At 48.5% G+C, this 21,357-nt stretch overlaps 1 protein-coding gene across 5 annotated transcripts in view; it reads right to left on the reverse strand.

The window, feature by feature from the left end:
- The window catches only part of ADCY5 (adenylate cyclase 5), a 74,082-nt gene that overhangs the window by 12,865 nt on the left and 39,860 nt on the right, over positions 1–21,357 (reverse strand). For all 5 annotated transcript variants that reach the window (XM_072122086.1, XM_072122088.1, XM_072122091.1 and 2 more), the window contains exons 2-12: positions 20,924–21,073; positions 19,909–20,030; positions 14,719–14,830; positions 14,439–14,566; positions 11,141–11,299; positions 8,642–8,783; positions 6,879–7,019; positions 6,151–6,173; positions 5,425–5,569; positions 642–739; positions 424–511 (exon numbers count right to left, since the gene is read on the reverse strand). In XM_072122086.1, the coding sequence (XP_071978187.1) occupies positions 424–511; positions 642–739; positions 5,425–5,569; positions 6,151–6,173; positions 6,879–7,019; positions 8,642–8,783; positions 11,141–11,299; positions 14,439–14,566; positions 14,719–14,830; positions 19,909–20,030; positions 20,924–21,073 (1,308 nt within the window). The remainder of the gene's footprint in view (positions 1–423; positions 512–641; positions 740–5,424; positions 5,570–6,150; positions 6,174–6,878; positions 7,020–8,641; positions 8,784–11,140; positions 11,300–14,438; positions 14,567–14,718; positions 14,831–19,908; positions 20,031–20,923; positions 21,074–21,357) is intronic.

A 21,357-nucleotide genomic window follows, 5' to 3' on the forward strand; every position in this document is an offset into this window, starting at 1 on the left:
GGCCGGGGTACTGAGGGAAGGGCCGGGGTACAGAGAGAAGGACCGCACTACTGAGAGAAGGGCCGGGGTACTGAGAGAAGGGCCGGGGGACTGAGAAAAGGGCCGGGGTACAGAGAGAAGGGCCGGGGTACAGAGAGAAGGGCCGGGGTACTGAGAGAAGGGCTGTGGTGGTGGAGGAGGGGCTGCGCTACTGAGAGGTGGTCTGTGGTACTGAGGGAAGAGCTGGGGTACTGAAGGAAGGGTGGTGGTATTGGGGGAGGGGCTGCAGTGCTGGGAAAGGGGCTGGGGAGCTGGGGGAAAGGCTGCGCTACTGAGGGAAGGGCTGCGGAGCTGGGGGAGGGGGCTGCGATGCTAAGGGAGGGGCTGCAGTGCTGGGGGAAGGGCTGATGTAGCCGGGGAAGGGATGGAGGGGCCACCACTTACCTTAATACAGGAGTAGATGAGGGAGACGCTCAGCACAAGGATCAGGATGAGGAAGCAGGAGACATAGAAGCCCAGCATGAAGGTGGAGCTGCAATCACAGAGAGAGGGGCTAAGGATACACGAGAAGACCCCCAGGGGTGGGGGTCTCATATTGTTGTATTTCAGCTCTAACTATAACTGAGCTGCTCTCACAGGGGAGAAGAGATAAACCTACTCACTGCGGAACAATCAGGATCTGCACGAAACACACGAATAGGAAGACGATAAACGCACAAGCAACGTAAGCGCCAAAGCGATCATCAACCTGCCGGGAATACTGCAAAGACAACAAAGGGTTAAAGTCAAAGAGAGCAGAGGAAGTGTGCATGTAGTGATCTCCCCCTAGTGGTGGTGTATAATCTGTATGTAGTGATCTCCCCCTAGTGGTGGTGTATAATCTGTATGTAGTGAGCTACCCCTAGTGGTGGTGTATAATCTGTATGTAATGAGCTCCCCCTAGTGGTGGTGTATAATCTGTATGTAGTGATCTCCCCCTAGTGGTGGTGTATAATCTGTATGTAGTGATCTCCCCCTAGTGGTGGTGTATAATATGTATGTAGTGATCTCCCCCTAGTGGTGGTGTATAATCTGTATGTAGTGATCTCCTCCTAGTGGTGGTGTATAATCTGTATGTAGTGATCTCCCCCTAGTGGTGGTGTATAATCTGTATGTAGTGATCTCCCCCTAGTGGTGGTGTATAATCTGTATGTAGTGAGCGCCCCCTAGTGGTGGTGTATAATCTGTATGTAGTGATCTCCCCCTAGTGGTGGTGTATAATCTGTATGTAGCAATCTCCCCCTAGTGGTGGTGTATAATCTGTATGTAGTGAGCGCCCCCTAGTGGTGGTGTATAATCTGTATGTAGTGATCTCCCCCTAGTGGTGGTATATAATCTGTATGTAGTGAGCGCCCCCTAGTGGTGGTGTATAATCTGTATGTAGTGATCTCCCCCTAGTGGTGGTGTATAACCTGTATGTAGTGATCTCCCCCTAGTGGTGGTGTATAATCTGTATGTAGCAATCTCCCCCTAGTGGTGGTGTATAATCTGTATGTAGTGAGCGCCCCCTAGTGGTGGTGTATAATCTGTATGTAGAGATCTCCTCCTAGTGGTGGTGTATAATCTGTATGTAGTGATCTCCCCCTAGTGGTGGTGTATAATCTGTATGTAGTGAGCTCCCCCTAGTGGTGGTGTATAATCTGTATGTAGTGAGCTCCCCCTAGTGGTGGTGTATAATGTGTATGTAGTGATCTCCCCCTAGTGGTGGTGTAGAATCTGTATGTAGTGAGCTCTCCCTAGTGGTGGTGTATAATCTGTATGTAGTGAGCTCCCCCTAGTGGTGATGTATAATCTGTATGTAGTGATCTCCCCCTAGTGGTGGTGTATAATATGTATGTAGTGATCTCCTCCTAGTGGTGGTATATAATCTGTATGTAGTGATCTCCTCCTAGTGGTGGTGTATAATCTGTATGTAGTGATCTCTCCCTAGTGGTGGTGTATAATCTGTATGTAGTGATCCCCCCCTAGTGGTGGTGTATAATCTGTATGTAGTGAGCTCCTCCTAGTGGTGGTGTATAATCTGTATGTAGTGATCTCCTCCTAGTGGTGGTGTATAATCTGTATGTAGTGATCTCCCCCTAGTGGTGGTGTATAATATGTATGTAGTGAGCTCCTCCTAGTGGTGGTGTATAATCTGTATGTAGTGAGCTCCCCCCTAGTGGTGGTGTATAATGTGTATGTAGTGATCTCCCCCTAGTGGTGGTGTATAATCTGTATGTAGTGATCTCCCCCTAGTGGTGGTGTATAATCTGTATGTAGTGATCTCCCCATAGTGGTGGTGTATAATCTGTATGTAGTGAGCTCCTCCTAGTGGTGGTGTATAATCTGTATGTAGTGAGCTCCCCCTAGTGGTGGTGTATAATCTGTATGTAGTGAGCTCCCCCTAGTGGTGGTGTATAATCTGTATGAAGTGAGCTCCCCCTAGAGGTGGTGTATAATCTGTATGTAGTGAGCTCCTCCTAGTGGTGATGTATAATCTGTATGTAGTGAGCTCCCCCTAGTGGTGGTGTATAATCTGTATGTAGTGATCTCTTCCTAGTGGTGGTATATAATCTGTATGTAGTGATCTCCCCCTAGTGGTGGTGTATAATCTGTATGTAGTGATCTCTTCCTAGTGATGGTGTATAATCTGTATGTAGTGATCTCCCCCTAGTGGTGGTGTATAATCTGTATGTAGTGAGCTCCCCCTAGTGGTGGTGTATAATCTGTATGTAGTGAGCTCCCCCTAGTGGTGGTGTATAATATGTATGTAGTGATCTCCTCCTAGTGGTGGTATATAATCTATATGTAGTGATTTCCCCCTAGAGGTGGTGTATAATCTGTATGTAGTGATCTCCCCCTAGTGGTGGTGTATAATCTGTATGTAGTGATCTCCCCCTAGTGGTGGTGTATAATCTGTATGTAGTGAGCTCCCCCTAGTGGTGGTGTATAATCTGTATGTAGTGATCTCCTCCTAGTGGTGGTGTATAATCTGTATGTAGTGATCTCCCCCTAGTGGTGGTGTATAATCTGTATGTAGTGATGTCCCCCTAGTGGTGGTGTATAATCTGTATGTAGTGATGTCCCCATAGTGGTGGTGTATAATCTGTATGTAGTGATCTCTTCCTAGTGGTGGTGTATAATCTGTATGTAGTGATCTCCTCCTAGTGGTGGTGTATAATCTGTATGTAGTGATCTCCCCCTAGTAGTGGTGTATAATCTGTATGTAGTGACCCTCCCCTAGTGGTGGTGTATAATCTGTATGTAGTGAGCTCCCCCTAGAGGTGGTGTATAATCTGTATGTAGTGAGCTCCTCCTAGTGGTGATGTATAATCTGTATGTAGTGAGCTCCCCCTAGTGGTGGTGTATAATCTGTATGTAGTGATCTCCCCATAGTGGTGGTGTATAATCTGTATGTAGTGATCTCTTCCTAGTGGTGGTGTATAATCTGTATGTAGTGATCTCCCCATAGTGGTGGTGTATAATCTGTATGTAGTGATCTCCCCATAGTGGTGGTGTATAATCTGTATGTAGTGATCTCTTCCTAGTGGTGGTATATAATCTGTATGTAGTGATCTCCCCCTAGTGGTGGTGTATAATATGTATGTAGTGATCTCCTCCTAGTGGTGGTATATAATCTGTATGTAGTGATCTCCCCCTAGAGGTGGTGTATAATCTGTATGTAGTGATCTCCCCCTAGTGGTGGTGTATAATCTGTATGTAGTGATCTCCCCCTAGTGGTGGTGTATAATCTGTATGTAGTGAGCTCCCCCTAGTGGTGGTGTATAATCTGTATGTAGTGATCTCCTCCTAGTGGTGGTGTATAATCTGTATGTAGTGAGCTCCCCCTAGTGGTGGTGTATAATCTGTATGTAGTGATCTCCCCCTAGTGGTGGTGTATAATCTGTATGTAGTGATGTCCCCCTAGTGGTGGTGTATAATCTGTATGTAGTGATCTCCCCCTAGTGGTGGTGTATAATCTGTATGTAGTGATCTCCTCCTAGTGGTGGTGTATAATCTGTATGTAGTGATCTCCCCCTAGTGGTGGTGTATAATCTGTATGTAGTGAGCTCCCCCTAGTGGTGGTGTATAATCTGTATGTAGTGATCTCCTCCTAGTGGTGGTGTATAATCTGTATGTAGTGAGCTCCCCCTAGTGGTGGTGTATAATCTGTATGTAGTGATCTCCCCCTAGTGGTGGTGTATAATCTGTATGTAGTGATGTCCCCCTAGTGGTGGTGTATAATCTGTATGTAGTGATCTCCCCCTAGTGGTGGTGTATAATCTGTATGTAGTGATCTCCCCCTAGTGGTGGTGTATAATCTGTATGTAGTGAGCTCCCCCTAGTGGTGGTGTATATTCTGTATGTAGTGATCTCCTCCTAGTGGTGGTGTATAATCTGTATGTAGTGATCTCCCCCTAGTAGTGGTGTATAATCTGTATGTAGTGACCCTCCCCTAGTGGTGGTGTATAATCTGTATGTAGTGATCTCCTCCTAGTGGTGGTGTATAATGTGTATGTAGTGAGCTCCCCCTAGTGGTGGTGTATAATCTGTATGTAGTGAGCTCCCCCTAGTGGTGGTGTATAATCTGTATGTAGTGAGCTCCCCCTAGTGGTGGTGTATAATCTGTATGTAGTGAGCTCCTCCTAGTGGTGGTGTATAATCTGTATGTAGTGATCTCCCCTTAGTGGTGGTGTAGAATCTGTATGTAGTGAGCTCCCCCTAGTGGTGGTGTATAATCTGTATGTAGTGATCACCCCCTAGTGGTGGTGTATAATCTGTATGTAGTGATCTCCTCCTAGTGGTGGTGTATAATCTGTATGTAGTGATCTCCCCCTAGTGGTGGTGTATAATGTGTATGAAGTGAGCTCCCCCTAGTGGTGGTGTATAATCTGTATGTAGTGATCTCCCCCTAGCGGTGGTGTATAATCTGTATGTAGTGATCTCCTCCTAGTGGTGATGTATACTCTGTATGTAGTGATCTCCCCCTAGTGGTGGTGTATAATCTGTATGTAGTGAGCCCCCCCTAGTGGTGGTGTATAATCTGTATGTAGTGATCTCCTCCTAGTGGTGGTGTATAATCTGTATGTAGTGAGCTCCCCTTAGTGGTGGTGTATAATCTGTATGTAGTGAGCTCCCCTTAGTGGTGGTGTATAATCTGTATGTAGAGATCTCCCCCTAGTGGTGGTGTATAATCTATATGTAGTGATCTCCCCCTAGTGGTAGTGTATAATCTGTATGTAGTGAGCTCCCCCTAGTGGTGGTGTATAATCTGTATGTAGTGAACTCCCCCTAGTGGTGGTGTGTAATCTGTATGTAGTGAGCTCTCCCTAGTGGTGGTGTATAATCTGTATGTAGTGATCTCCTCCTAGTGGTGGTGTATAATCTGTATGTAGTGAGCTCCCCCTAGTGGTGGTGTATAATAACCTTCTTCTCCAGGTCGGGTTCCCGGAATGTCAGCAGTATTTTCCGGACGTGTTCTGAGCGCAGGCGGTCAATACTCCGAGCATCGATGGCGCGACCCAGAAATTCATCCACTTCATCCTCAGGATTCATGTTCTCCTGAATGTTCCTTACAGATCAGACATAATGGGGCAGATTTATCAACCTGTCTGGACGTCAGAATATTTCTAGTTGCCCATGGCAACCAATCACAGCTCAACTTTAATTTTACCAGTGCTCATGAATATTTTAAAGGGGAGCTGTGATTGGTTGCCATGGGCTACCAGAAATATTCTGATTTTCAGACAGCTTGATAAATCTGCCCCAATGTGTAAACAGACAAGGGGGTGGGGACATGTATTACTCCACCTTCTCTTTAGCCTGGTCTCTTGACAGAATACATAAAGCTAATATCTTGCTATGTGTCTCCATGGTAACAGACTACAAACAAGCCCCTGATAGTCGTCTTTCACTCCATCTACCTATCAGACGGCACAGAGGAAAAGCAGTGTCTCTCTTGGACAGCAGAGGGGGCTGTTGTATGATGATTGGCGGTATTATAATATTCTGATCATTTGTTACAATGTGTCGGACTGGTGGCGGTCCCCCTGTGATATGGGGGCTCCTCCAGTCGTTGGCCCTAGAGGCAGATAACAGATAACTATGGCGGTATATGGGAATCGAGGGTTTAGGAGGGGGTGGGGCTCTTACTTGTCTTTTGGATCTTCAAATCCCTGGAAAACAGAAGAAAAAACTCAATTAGAAGCGAAGAATAAGCCATAAAACTGGGAGGGGGGGGGGGGGGGTCAATGATTTGGACACAAATCTATAGGGGTGCACAGGTTCCTGGAGGTGTGTAAAGGGGTGCACAAGCTCCTGGAAGTGAGTATAGCGGTGCACAGGTTCCTGGAGGCACGTATAGGGGTGCACTGGTTACTGGAGGTGTGTATAGGGTTCTCAGGTTTGGGGAGGTGTGTATAGGGGTGCACAGGTTCCTGGAGATGTGTATAGGGGTCCACAGGTTCCTGGAGATGTGTATAGGGGTGCACAGGTTTGGGGAGGTGTGTATGGGGGTGCACAGGTTCCTGGAGATGTGTATAGGGGTTCAAAGGTTCCTGGAGATGTGTATAGGGGTGCACAGGTTTGGGGAGGTGTGTATGGGGGTGCACAGGTTACTGGAGGTGTGTATAGGGGTGTACAGGTTTGGGGAGGTGTGTATAGGGGTGCACAGGTTTGGGGAGATGTGTATGGGGATGCACAGGTTCCTGGAGGTGTATATAGGGGTGCACAGATTTGGGGAGGTGTGTATAGGGGGCAGAGGTTCTTGGAGGTGTGTATAGGGGTGCACAGGTTCTTGGAGGTGTGTATAGGGGTGCACAGGTTTGGGGAGGTGTGTATAGGGGTGCAGATAGAGACCAGTGAACTAACACCCCACGTACCATCCTTTTCATCTCTTTGGACACTTGGTTGGTCCCCAGGTGGTTGTAGAAGTTTCGCTCTACCCCCCAGTGCGCCGGGTTGTGCCCGATAGAGTTAGTCCTCTGCCGATTCATCTTTGCGATCATCGCCTTCTCTTCCTTCTACAATACAGAAATGAACGGCTGTAAATAAAGACCCAAACCCTGCCCACCATGTACAGAGTGCCAGAGCCTCTGCCCACCATGTACAGAGTGCCAGAGCCCCTGCCCTCCGTGTACAGAGTGCCAGAGCCCCTGCCTTCATGTACAGAGTGCCAGAGCCCCTGCCCCCTCCCCCATGTACAGAGTGCTAGAGCCTCTGCCCCCCATGTACAGAGTGCCAGAGCCTCTGCCCCCCGTGTACAGAGTGCCAGAGCCCCTGCCCACCATGTTCAGAGTGCCAGAGCCCCTGCCTTCATGTACAGAGTGCCAGAGCCCCTGCCCCCCCCCATGTACAGAGTGCCAGAGCCCCTGCTGCCCCCCCCATGTACAGAGTGCTAGAGCCTCTGCCCCCCATGTACAGAGTGCCAGAGCCTCTGCCCCCCGTGTACAGAGTGCCAGAGCCCCTGCCCACCATGTTCAGAGTGCCAGAGCCCCTGCCTTCATGTACAGAGTGCCAGAGCCCCTGCCCCCCCCATGTACAGAGTGCCAGAGCCCCTGCTGCCCCCCCATGTACAGAGTGCCAGAGCCTCTGCCCACCATGTACAGAGTGCCAGAGCCCCTGTCCCCCCCCCATGTACAGAGTGCCAGAGCCTCTGCCCACCATGTACAGAGTGCCAGAGCCCCTGCCCCCCGTGTACAGAGTGCCAGAGCCCCTGAACCCCTTGTACAGAGTGCCAGAGCCCCTGAACCCAATGTACAGAGTGCCAGAGCCCCTGAACCCCATGTACAGAGTGCCAGAGCCCCTGCCCCCCATATACAGAATGCCAGAGCATCTGCCCCCATGTACAGAGTGCCAGAGCCCCTGAACCCCATGTACAAAGTGCCAGAGCCCCTGAACCCCATGTACAGAGTGCCAGAGCCCCTGCCCACCATGTACAGAGTCCAGAGCCCCTGACCCCCATGTACAGAGTGCCAGAGACCCTGCCCACCATGTACAGAGTGCCAGAGCCCCTGCCCACCATGTACAGAGTGCCAGAGCCCCTGCCCACCATATACAGAGTGCCGGAGCCCCTGCCCCCCAGTATACAGAGTGCTAGAGCCCCTGCCCCCCCCCCTCCAGACTTCATTTCTGCTACCCCAATACCTTGCTAGGACTGGGGTCCCCCTGCAGTGCATAGAGTCACACAGGGACAGGGGAGGGGGCACTGGAGCATGGAGGGTGATGTTTCCCTTGGCAGAGATCTCGCCCTATAAACTAATAATCCCGAGGACTCGGATCCTGTAATTTAATAACGATGTTTGTGTTTCATTATATCCAGCGAGAAACTAAACCAAGGGTTTAAAGGGGCCCCAATAAGGGTCGGGGGGCCCTGCAGTCAGCGTGATATAGGGGGGCTCTAGCATGATGTGGGGGACACTCTCCAGCCCGAGCCCCCCCACATTCACCATCTGCAGGTGCAATTCTGAGACCCCACATTGCTGGGGGTGACGTGAGGGTACGATCTGCCCTGATAAGGGATCTGGGGGGCTACGGGGGCCGCTCTTCTGTATGAGAGAGACATAGCGGGGGGGCACATACAGGTGCATGTCCAGCGACCAGGCGGCCATATTGGATATCACCCAGTCACAGGGCAGGGTCTCACCCTCTTCTGGCTGCAGCGGACGATCAGGAAGGTCTCGATGTTGTGCTTCTTCAGATACGGGTTGCGCTCTCCCCCGGTGCCGGGCTCCACCTCGTAATCTCCGTTCAGGTAATTCAGAGTCGCCTTCGTAATGTGAATGCGGCTGAAAAGGAAAGAGCACGGTCATCGTGAGGAGGGGAACCTAACATCTGATGCTGCTGAGGGTTTGCTACAATGTGTCAGTCTAGACAATCGTCTGTGAGCTAAAGACATCAGCAGTGTTCATAGTTTGTTACAATGTATCAGTCCAAGTATTATCCTGCCTCCCTGTTATCAGGAATTATCCAGCAGAGCTGTGACCCGACCCATGACACCCATAATGATCCGATTATTTGCACATTAATTGTCACATTATTCCATCCACCTCCGTCACAGTCGCGCAAAAATTATCCCAAATCACTTTTTGATTGAAATATTATATTTCGGGGAAATTAACATGTAAATGAAGAACCCAGCGCGGCTGATATTCATGGCGCTGACCCCGCGCTGACTTTTCCTGCCGCTCATCGCCTCCTATCAATCAGACGTCCAAAAATCGAACAGTCACATCAATAATGAACCGGACGGGCGGCAATAACAAGCAGGGCGAGGGTTAAAAAGGGTCAGGAGGTCAACACTACTTCACTGCAACTCCCCCACCCGGGGCACCCCGACACCAAATGGACATTGGCGAAAGTTTGCAGGTTCCTTTCATTGTAAACTCCTTGTACAGGTATATAAAGTGTCCGTGCTGCACATAAAGGGGCGCCCGGTGCTCAGTCGGACCCTGATCCACATTTTTCAATGCAGAGTCTGACAGAAATGTGTCGCCACCCCATGGTAAAAGGGCCCCCCAAAAAATTGCTGCAGTGCAGGGAGCACCAGATTCATGAAGAACGTGCACCAGGAATCCTCCTGCACTATACACAGGACACTGCACATAGTACACCACCTGCACATAGTACACACTACACAGTACACACTGCACATAGTACACAGGACACTGCACATAGTACACTTCATGCACAGAGTACACACTGCACATAGTACACACTGCACATAGTACACAGGACACTGCAAATAGTACACCCCCTGCACATAGTACATCCCCCCTACAAATAGTACACACTGCACATAGTACACAGGACACATAATACACACTGCACATAGTACACAGGACACTGTACATAGTACACACTGCACATAGTACACTCCATGCACAGAGTACACAATGCACATAGTACACAGGACACTGCACATAGTACACTCCATGCACAGAGTACACACTGCACATAGTACACAGGACACTGCAAACAGTACACCCCCTGCACATAGTACACACTACACAGTACACACTGCACATAGTACACAGGACACATAATACACACTGCATATAGTACACAGGACACTGTACATAGTACACACTGCACATAGTACATTCCATGCACAGAGTACACACTGCACAGAGTACACAGGACACTGTACATAGTACACACTGCACATAGTACACAGCACACTGCAAACAGTACACCCCCTGCACATAGTACACACTACACAGTACACACTGCACATAGTACACAGGACACATAATACACACTGCACATAGTACACAGGACACTGTACATAGTACACACTGCACATAGTACACTCCATGCACAGAGTACACACGAATAACAATCTTACGCGTTTCAGACACTAAGGTCCTTAATCATTGATATTGATATCTATGATTAAGTACCTTAGTGTCTGAAACGCGTAAGATTGTTATTCATTTTTGCAGCTGAATTATTTTTAACAGAGCTGGTGAGTGCCAATCAAATTCCTTTTTTTTGGACTTGCATTTGCTTGTGAAAGTGGAAGACTCTTTCCTGGATTGAGCACCTGGTGGTGAGCGCACCTGTTCTGTTTCCTCTACATAATATACTGCTCTTAGTAAATGTGTACCATTTTGTGTGATAGGAGATTAGATTGTGAGCTCCTGGGTCAGGGATGATGGGAGAAATACATTGGGGGTCATTTACTAAGGGCCCGATTCGCGTTTTCCCGACGTGTTACCCGAATATTTCTGATTTGCGCCGATTTTCCCTGAATTGCCCCGGGATTTTGGCGCACGCGATCAGATTGTGGCGCATCAGCGCTGGCATGCACGCGGCGGAAATCGGAGGGCGTGGTCGTACGAAAACCCTTCAGATTCGGAAAAACTGCCGCATTTAAAAAAAAAAAAAGTGTTGCGGGACTCGCGCTTGCCTTCACTCGGTCCGGCATGGTGCATTCCGGGGAAATTCAGCGCAGCAGCGCCACCTGGTGGACGTCGGAGGAACTGCCTTAGTGAATCCTGGCCGAATCCACTGCAGAGAATGTGCCGCTGGATCGCGAATGGACCGGGTAAGTAAATCTGCCCCATTGTGTGGTGGGGAAATTAGATTGTGAGCTCCTGGGGTCTGGGGTGATGGGGATGATAACCTCATGCTTCACACTTACCCAGCTTTGCCTCCTGCTTCCATGTGATTGGCCAGTGTGACGTCATTAGACCACACATCAAACTGCCATTTCCGCAGCCCCAGGACCCCGCAGTGCACCCGGCCGCTGTGTATTCCTACTCGCATGTTGACGTTGACACCTGTCACTTCCCTCACCAGCCTGCAGGGGGAGACACAATACACACAGAGTCACTGTACAGACAGGAGAGATGCCACGAGAGACATCATAGGTGCTGGTCAGGTGACACAATGGCCGTCACTCTCCTCTTATCTCCCTGCACGAATTGTGTTCCTGCTGCGCCTGTAAATGTCTCCCGTGCCCAGCACTGCAGCAGACGCATTCGGTGTATGACATGTACAGATGTAGCAGAGCTGTGCGCGTGGAGAGTCATAAAATCAAATGTCATCATAGATTAATCTCTGTAGTATCCCATGCAAGACAACAAAAAGAGGAACTTCAATAAGGTTGGGAACACATCCTCACACTGCTGTGCTCTGTGCGGAAGAGAAGTGTAATCAGACCTCACACTTCTGTGCTCTGTGCTCTCTGCAGCCAGTGTTGGGTATTGTCCCTGGAGAGATGTGTAATCAGACCTCACACTGCTGTGCTCTGTGCTCTCTGCAGCCAGTGTTAGGTATTGTCCCTGGAGAGATGTGTAATCAGACCTCACACTGCTGTGCTCTGTGCTCTCTGCAGCCAGTGTTATGTATTGTCCCTGGAGAGATGTGTAATCAGACCTCAGACTGCTGTGCTCTCTGCAGCCAGTGTTATGTATTGTCCCTGGAGAGTTGTGTAATCAGACCTCACACTGCTGTGCTCTGTGCTCTCTACAGCAAGTGTTCTGTATTGTCCCTGGAGAGATGTGTAATCAGACATCACACTGCTGTGCTCTGTGCTCTCTGCAGCCAGTGTTATGTACTGTCCCTGGAGAGATGTGTAATCAGACCTCACACTACTGTGCTCTGTGCTCTCTGCAGCCAGTGTTATGTATTGTCCCTGGAGAGTTGTGTAATCAGACCTCACACTGCTGTGCTCTGTGCTCTCTGCAGCAAGTGTTCTGTATTGTCCCTGGAGAGATGTGTAATCAGACATCACACTGCTGTGCTCTGTGCTCTCTGCAGCCAGTGTTATGTATTGTCCCTGGAGAGATGTGTAATCAGACCTCACACTACTGTGCTCTGTGCTCTCTGCAGCCTGTGTTGTGTATTGTCCCCAGAGAGATGTGTAATCAGACCTCACACTACTGTGCTCTGTGCTCTCTGCAGCAAGTGTTATGTATTGTCCCTGGAGATATGTGTAATCAGACCTCACACTGCTGTGCTCTCTGCAGCCAGTTTTAGGTATTGTACGTGGAGAGATGTGTAATCAGACCTCACACTGCTGTGCTCTGTGCTCTCTGCAGCCAGTGTTATGTATTGTCCCTGGAGAGATGTGTAATCAGACCTCACACTGCTGTGCTCTGTGCTCTCTGCAGCCAGTGTTATGTATTGTCCCTGGAGAGATGTGTAATCAGACCTCACACTACTGTGCTCTGTGCTTTCTGCAGTCAGTGTTATGTATTGTCCCCGGAGAGATGTGTAATCAGACCTCACACTGTTGTGCTCTGTGTTCTCTGCAACCATGGTTATGTAATGTCCCTGGAGAGATGTGTAATCAGACATCACACTGCTGTGCTCTGTGCTCTCTGCAGCCAGTGTTATGTACTGTCCCTGGAGAGATGTGTAATCAGACCTCACACTACTGTGCTCTGTGCTCTCTGCAGCCAGTGTTATGTATTGTCCCTGGAGAGTTGTGTAATCAGACCTCACACTGCTGTGCTCTGTGCTCTCTGCAGCAAGTGTTCTGTATTGTCCCTGGAGAGATGTGTAATCAGACATCACACTGCTGTGCTCTGTGCTCTCTGCAGCCAGTGTTATGTATTGTCCCTGGAGAGATGTGTAATCAGACCTCACACTACTGTGCTCTGTGCTCTCTGCAGCCTGTGTTGTGTATTGTCCCCAGAGAGATGTGTAATCAGACCTCACACTACTGTGCTCTGTGCTCTCTGCAGCAAGTGTTATGTATTGTCCCTGGAGATATGTGTAATCAGACCTCACACTGCTGTGCTCTCTGCAGCCAGTTTTAGGTATTGTACGTGGAGAGATGTGTAATCAGACCTCACACTGCTGTGCTCTGTGCTCTCTGCAGCCAGTGTTATGTATTGTACCTGGAGAGATGTGTAATCAGACCTCACACTGCTGTGCTCTGTGCTCTCTGCAGCCAGTGTTATGTATTGTCCCTGGAGATATGTGTAATCAGACCTCACACTGCTGTGCTCTGTGCTCTCTGCAGCCAGTGTTATGTACTGTCCCTGGAGAGATGTGTAATCAGACCTCACACTACTGTGCTCTGTGCTTTCTGCAGTCAGTGTTATGTATTGTCCCCGGAGAGATGTGTAATCAGACCTCACACTGTTGTGCTCTGTGTTCTCTGCAACCATGGTTATGTAATGTCCCTGGAGAGATGTGTAATCAGACCTCACACTACTGTGCTCTGTGCTCTCTGCAGCCTGTGTTGTGTATTGTCCCCGGAGAGATGTGTAATCAGACCTCACACTACTGTGCTCTGTGCTCTCTGCAGCAAGTGTTATGTATTGTCCCTGGAGAGATGTGTAATCAGACCTCACACTGCTGTGCTCTGTGCTCTCTGCAGCCAGTGTTATGTATTGTCCCTGGAGAGATGTGTAATCAGACCTCACACTGCTGTGCTCTGTGCTCTCTGCAGCCAGTGTTATGTATTGTCCCTGGAGATATGTGTAATCAGACCTCACATTGCTGTGCTCTCTGCAGCCAGTTTTAGGTATTGTGCGTGGAGAGATGTGTAATCAGACCTCACACTGCTGTGCTCTGTGCTCTCTGCAGCCAGTGTTATGTATTGTCCCTGGAGAGATGTGTAATCAGACCTCACACTGCTGTGCTCTGTGCTCTCTGCAGCCATTGTTATATACTGTCCCTGGATAGATGTGTAATCAGACCTCACACTGCTGTGTTCTGTGCTCTCTGCAGCCAGTGTTATGTATTGTCCCTGGAGATATGTGTAATCAGACCTCACACTGCTGTGCTCTCTGCAGTCAGTTTTAGGTATTGTACGTGGAGAGGTGTCTCTCATAGCTTCCCTCTGCTCTAAGTTAAAGTTAGAGGCTTCTGGTTGAATACTACAGCAATTACTCAGAGCAGAGGAGAGACAGAAGGGCACAGGAGTATGAGGACCCTTGCACCTTCTTTCCTGTTCTCTTGGGATTGGGGGGTCATCTACTCACGATATCGCCTCGATCATGTCCAGCCCCATTTCTACGCAGCAGTGGGCGTGATCAGCGCGAGCCTCAGGGAGCCCCGACACACAGTAGTAGCAGTCGCCCAAGATTTTGATCCGCAGACAATGGTTTTCCTACAAGAGAAAGCTTTTCCACTAATCCATGTGACACCGATCAGCTCTATAGACTCCGCCCAGAAACATGGCTACGCCCAAGGGGCAGCTAACTGCGCCATGGATGGCTCCTCCAAAGTGGGGGGAGTAATGGCTTCTGCTCATGTACTCACCGCCGCCAACTTATCGAACCGGGCAAACAGTTCATTAAGCGTCATGACCAGCTCCTGCGCCGTACACTGCGAAGCCAAACTGGTGAAGCCCTCAATGTCAGCAAAGAGGATGCTGGGAAATCACAGGGAAGAGAAGAGGAGAAACAGTCATACTCTGTGATGTCATCAAAACCAGCCAATCAAAGTCTCACTTCTATCAATAATGTACATAGCATTATAACAGTTATATTCCTGTACATAGGGAGCAGTATTATAGTAGTTATATTCTTGTACATAGGGGGCAGTATTATAATAGTTATATTCCTGTACATAGGGGGCAGTATTATAGTAGTTATATTCTTGTACATAGGGGGCAGTATTATAGTAGTTATATTCTTGTACATAGGGGACAGTATTATAGCAGTTATATTCTTGTACATAGGGGGCAGTATTATAGTAGTTATATTCTTGTACATAGGGGGCAGTATTATAGTAGTTATATTCTTGTACATAGGGGGCAGTATTATAGTAGTTATATTCTTGTACATAGGGGCAGTATTATAGTAGTTATATTCTTGTACATGGGGGGCAGTATTATAGTAGTTATATTCTTGTACATAGGGAGCAGTATTATAGTAGTTATATTCTTGTACATAGGGGGCAGTATTATAGTAGTTATATTCTTGTACATAGGGGGCAGTATTATAGTAGTTATATTCTTGTACATAGGGGCAGTATTATAGTAGTTATACTCTTGTACATAGGGGGCAGTATTATAGTAGTTATATTCTTGTACATAGGGGGCAGTATTATAGTAGTTATATTCTTGTACATAGGGGGCAGTATTATAGTAGTTATATTCTTGTACATAGGGGGCAGTATTATAGTAGTTATATTCCTGTACATAGGGGGCAGTATTATAGTAGTTATATTCTTGTACATAGGGGGCAGTATTATAGTAGTTATATTCTTGTACATAGGGGGCAGTATTATAGTAGTTATATTCCTGTACATAGGGGGCAGTATTATAGTAGTTATATTCTTGTACATAGGGGGCAGTATTATAGTAGTTATATTCCTGTACATAGGGGGGCAGTATTATAGTAGTTATATTCCTGTACATAGGGGCAGTATTATAGTAGTTATATTCCTGTACATAGGGGGCAGTATTATAGTAGTTATATTCTTGTACATAGGGGCAGTATTATAGTAGTTATATTCTTGTACATAGGGGGCAGTATCATAGTAGTTATATTCCTGTACATAGGGGGGCAGTATTATAGTAGTTATATTCCTGTACATAGGGGCAGTATTATAGTAGTTATATTCCTGTACATAGGGGGCAGTATTATAGTAGTTATATTCTTGTACATAGGGGCAGTATTATAGTAGTTATATTCTTGTACATAGGGGGCAGTATTATAGTAGTTATATTCCTGTACATAGGGGGGCAGTATTATAGTAGTTATATTCTTGTACATAGGAGGCAGTATTATAGTAGTTATATTCCTGTACATAGGGGGCAGTATTATAGTAGTTATATTCTTGTACTATATCAGTATTATATCATTTTCCAGTGTCTTGTACCTGACATGTTATTAGTGGATGGGAAATGTTTGGTCGCTTCACTATTTCCCTTGTTGTCACACTGAATGTGTTGGGGCCGTACAACCATTGTCGCCCTCCACAGGGAGTCAGCAGAATGATGATGAGGAAGAGTCTCACCAGGGCAGAGGGTCAGGAGGTAGGAAGAGGGACAGATAAAGGAACAGGATGGCAGGGGATGCTGGGAGTTTGCAGTGACATAAGAAAATGGGAGTTATAGTCCTGACCCTACAAGGTGAGGTTTCAGTATATGGTGAGTAGGACGATATATAAAATCCTGTAAGTGTATTTGGGGATTTCAGAAGAATGGGGCATAATAATGTAACAGCAGGTAATAATCTAAGAGGTCACATGACCATTTCCGTCTCTGGAATATCATCCACCACGTCTCCATGGAAACTAAGAACAATCAGGCGTCATTTTGATAAATCTTCCCACCGCCGCAGTCGCCAAGATCCTCTAAAGAAACATCTGACTCCACGTCCTCGTCCTGTCATCCCAAGACAAAGAACCTTCAGCAACTTTTCCGTTTTTCATCATCTCTTCTTGTTGATTGCAGCTGCAGTTTGTTACAATGTATCAGTATTTCCTGGATATATTTAACGCAAACGTAGCATTGTAACCGGTTCTGCTGTGTCCCAGTGGTGGGGGGCTCAGCTGTGTTTTGGGTCCCGGAGACTGGGGGGCAAAGCTATGTTGGGGGTCCCGGTGGCCAGGGGGCTCTGCTATGTTGTGGGTCCCAGTGTCCAGGGGGCTCAGCTATGTTGAGGGTCCCGGTGTCCAAGGGGCTCAGCTATGTTGGGGGTCCTGATGGCCAGTGGGGGCACTGCTATGTTGGAGGTCCCGGTGGCTGGGGGGGGAGGGCTCAGCTATGTTGGGGGTCCCGGTGGCCAGGGGTCTCAGCTATGTTGGGGCTCCCGGTGGCCAGGCGGCTCAGCTATGTTGGGGCTCCCGGTGGCCAGGGGGCTCAGCTTTGTTGGGGGTCCCGGTGGCCAGGGGGATCAGCTATGTTGGTGGTCCCAGTGGATAGGGGTCTCAGCTATATTGGCCGTCCCGATGGCCAGGGGGCTAAGCAATGATGGCTGTGTAGGGGGTCTCAGTGGGTGGTTGGGCTCTGCTATGTTGGGGGGGTCCCAGTGGCCGGGGGGCTCAGCCATGTTGGGGGTTCCAGTGGCCAGGGGGATCACCTATGGTGGCTGTGTAGGGGGTCCCATGGGCGGTGGGGTTCTGCTATGTTGGGGGTCCCAGTGGCCGGGGGGCTTAGCCATGTTGGGGTTCCGGTGGTCAAGGGGCTCAGCTAAGTTGGGGCTCCCGGTGGCCAGGGGGCTCAGCTTTGTTGGTTGTCCCGGTGGCCAGGGGGCTCAGCTTTGTTGGTGGTCCTGGTGGCCAGGGGGATCACCTATGGTGGCTGTGTAGGGGGTCCCAGTGGGCGGTGGGGCTCTGCTATGTTGGGGGGTCCCAGTGGCCGGGGGCTAAGCTATGTTGGCGGTCCTGTTGTCCAGGGGGCTATGCTGTGTAGGGGGTCCCGTGGCCAGGGGGCTCTGCTATGTTGGGGGATACACATGCAGGAAGTGCTGGTGTTTATGCAGACACGGCAGGAAGGTCACAATGAATAGAGCGGAGAAGTCCCAGAGAGAATGTTACGCTCTGCTGTGCGAGTACAATGAGCAGAGCTGGACGCAGCCTCCAGGACTATTTATAGGGAAATAGGTGGAAGCTGAAGCAGGGGGGGGGGAGCCACCTGAGGACACAAGGTCAGGGGTCAAACCTACAAACCAAACCTTACAAAATGGAGATCACTGATCTGCTGTGACCAGGCAGATAAGGGGTGTAGGCATGTCCATATACGAATCATACGTGTGAGGGTCTCATTGTACGTGTAGAAGGGGTCATCCTCCGTGTACAGGTTATAGCCCAGATGTGAGTGATCAGACTGAGGCACAGAAATCTCCAGAGATTCAGCAAACACCATCCATATCCTGTATTATACCCCAGAGCTGCACTCATTATTCTGCTACTGGTGCAGTCACTGTGTACATACATGACATTACATATCCTGTACTGATCCTGAGTTACATCCTGTATTATACCCCAGAGCTGCTCTCACTATTCTGCTGCTGGTGCAGTCACTGGGTACATACATGACATTACTTATCCTGTACTGATCCTGAGTTAAATCCTGTATTATACCCCAGAGCTGCACTCACTATTCTGCTGCTGGTGCAGTCACTGTGTACATACATGACATTACATATCCTGTACTGATCCTGAGTTACATCCTGTATTATACCCCAGAGCTGCACTCACTATTCTGCTGGGCTGAGTAAAGGTAAGTGCAAGCTCCGCGACAGATTTTTTTGTTTTAAATGCGGCGTTTTTTCCAAATTCGTCGGGTTTTCGTTCGGCCACGCCCCCCGATTTCCGTCGTGTGCATGCCAGCGCCGATGTGTCACAATCCGTTCGCATGCGCCAAAATCCCGGGGCAATTCAGGGGAAATCGGCACAAATCGGAAATATTCGGGTAACACGTCGGGAAAATCGGGCCCTTAGTAAATGACCCCCATTGTGTCAGGGATTTGTCAGCAGATTCTTCATCTGTCAGGAGATCAATACGTGCGCTCTGGGGGATTCCTTATTATAGGGCGATACGTGAGGCAGCAGGCGGCTTGAGGTGGTCGAGGCAGCGATGCTGAGTGTCCTGTACAGCACAGGAGGGGTATATGGGGGGGATATGGTGGGCTCCGGGGGTTTAGATGATGCACCAGGGACCAGGCAGGAGAGCGCAGGGTCATAGGGAGGTGGAGAAGAGCAAGTTGAAGCAGCACGTGGACTGCAGCGTAACCCCTATCATCCTACAGATCCTCAGTATAATCCTCATCATCCTACAGACCCTTAGTATAACCCCCATCATCCTACAGACCCTCAGTATAACCCCCATCATCCTACAGATCCTCAGTATAATCCTCATCATCCTACAGACCCTCAGTATAACCCCCATCATCCTACAGACCCTCAGTATAACCCTCATCATCCTACAGACCCTCAGTATAACCCTCATCATCCTACAGACCCTCAGTATAACCCTCATCATCCTAAAGACCCTCAGAATAACCCTAATCATCCTACAGACCCTCAGTATAACCCTCATCATCCTGGAGATCCTTAACATCACCCTTATCATCCCATTGACCCTCAGTATAACCCTCATCATCCCACAGACCCGCAAGGTAACCCGCATCACTCCATAGACCCTCAGCATAACCCTCATCGTCCTTCAGACCATCAGTGCAATCCTCAGCATCCCATAGACCCTCAGTGTAACCCTCTTCATCCTACAGACCCTCAGTATAACCTTCAACATCCCACAGACCCTTAGTATAACCCTCAGCATCCTATAGACTCTCATTGTAACCTTCATCATTCTACAGACCCTCAGTATAACTTTCAGCATACCATAGACCTTCAAAGTAACCCTCAGCATCCTTTAGACCCTCAGTGTAACCCTCATCATCCTACAGACGCTCAGTATAAACCTCATTATAGTACAGACCCCAGGGGGTCCCATCCATTGCATCCCGTCATGTCCGCTCCCAGGTGACCTCTTACCTCACGTTGTCGTGCTTCTGGATGTAGATTTTGTGAAACATCATATCTTCCTGCTTGGCGTTGATATCAGCCTTCATCTCCATGGCGACGTGACGCGGCAGAACAGACAACAGCAGCCGCTCCTGCAGCAAAGCAAAGGGTTAATATAAGGGGAAACTCAAATCACTGTCACACAGCTGCATGGACCTTTCAGGGGACAGATCTGGGTGTGAGTGGAGAAAAGACAACAGCGACGTCTAATAAATCATGAAACACCAAAATACAAATCTGCAGAAGACGTCACTGCATACATGACTGTATTATACTCACTATTCCGCTGGAGGAGTCACTGTGTACATACATGACATTGCTTTATCCTGTACTGATCCTGAGTTACATACTGTGTTATACCCCAGAGCTGCACTCACTATTCTGCTGCTGGTGCAGTCACTGTGTACGTACATGACATTACTTATCCTGTACTGATCCTGAGTTACATCCTGTATTATACCCCAGAGCTGCACTCACTATTCTGCTGCTGGTGCAGTCACTGTGTACATACATGACATTACTTATCCTGTACTGATCCTGAGTTACATCCTGTGTTATACCCCAGAGCTGCACTCACTATTCTGCTGCTGGTGCAGTCACTGTGTACATACATGACATTACTTATCCTGTACTGATCCTGAGTTAAATCCTGTATTATACCCCAGAGCTGCACTCACTATTCTGCTGCTGGTGCAGTCACTGTGTACATACATGACATTACTTATCCTGTACTGATCCTGAGTTAAATCCTGTATTATACCCCAGAGCTGCACTAACTATTCTGCTGCTGGTGCAGTCACTGTGTACATACATGACATTACTTATCCTGTACTGATCCTGAGTTACATCCTGTATTATACCCCAGAGCTGCACTCACTATTCTGCTGCTGGTGCAGTCACTGTGTACATAAATAACATTACTTATCCTGCACTGATCCTGAGTTACTGAGCTGCACTCTGGAGACTGGGGGTCTCTGGGTCTCACCTGCTGCTGGTTCTCTCGCTGGGAGTGCAGTCGGGCCTGGATACATTCCCGGGTCTCCTGGAAGGCTTGTCTCTGGGACACCTCTGCTGGATAGTGCGTGCAAACACCAACAATATTGGTGCACAAGAAGATGAGGATGTTGGACACCAGCTGAAAGGATAATAATATGAAGAATAAGACAAGAATCTGAAAAGATTGGAACTACCACAGCAGCACAGAGGAATGTGAGGAAGGACTAACAGTACACACAATAGACTTACACAAATCCTCTCTTGTACCTAAAAAAATTATTGAACCCTCTTTACCCTGCCCTCCTCTTCCCCTTCCCAGGACTCATGACACCACTGACATGGAGGCCATCACTATAGAGCACAAGGGAAAATCTGCCATAACAACCAATCAGAGCACAGCTCTTATGTGTCATGCCACTCTGG

This window comes from Engystomops pustulosus, chromosome 8 (genome assembly GCF_040894005.1).
Source record: "Engystomops pustulosus chromosome 8, aEngPut4.maternal, whole genome shotgun sequence".
NCBI classification, from domain to species: Eukaryota; Metazoa; Chordata; class Amphibia; order Anura; family Leptodactylidae; genus Engystomops; species Engystomops pustulosus.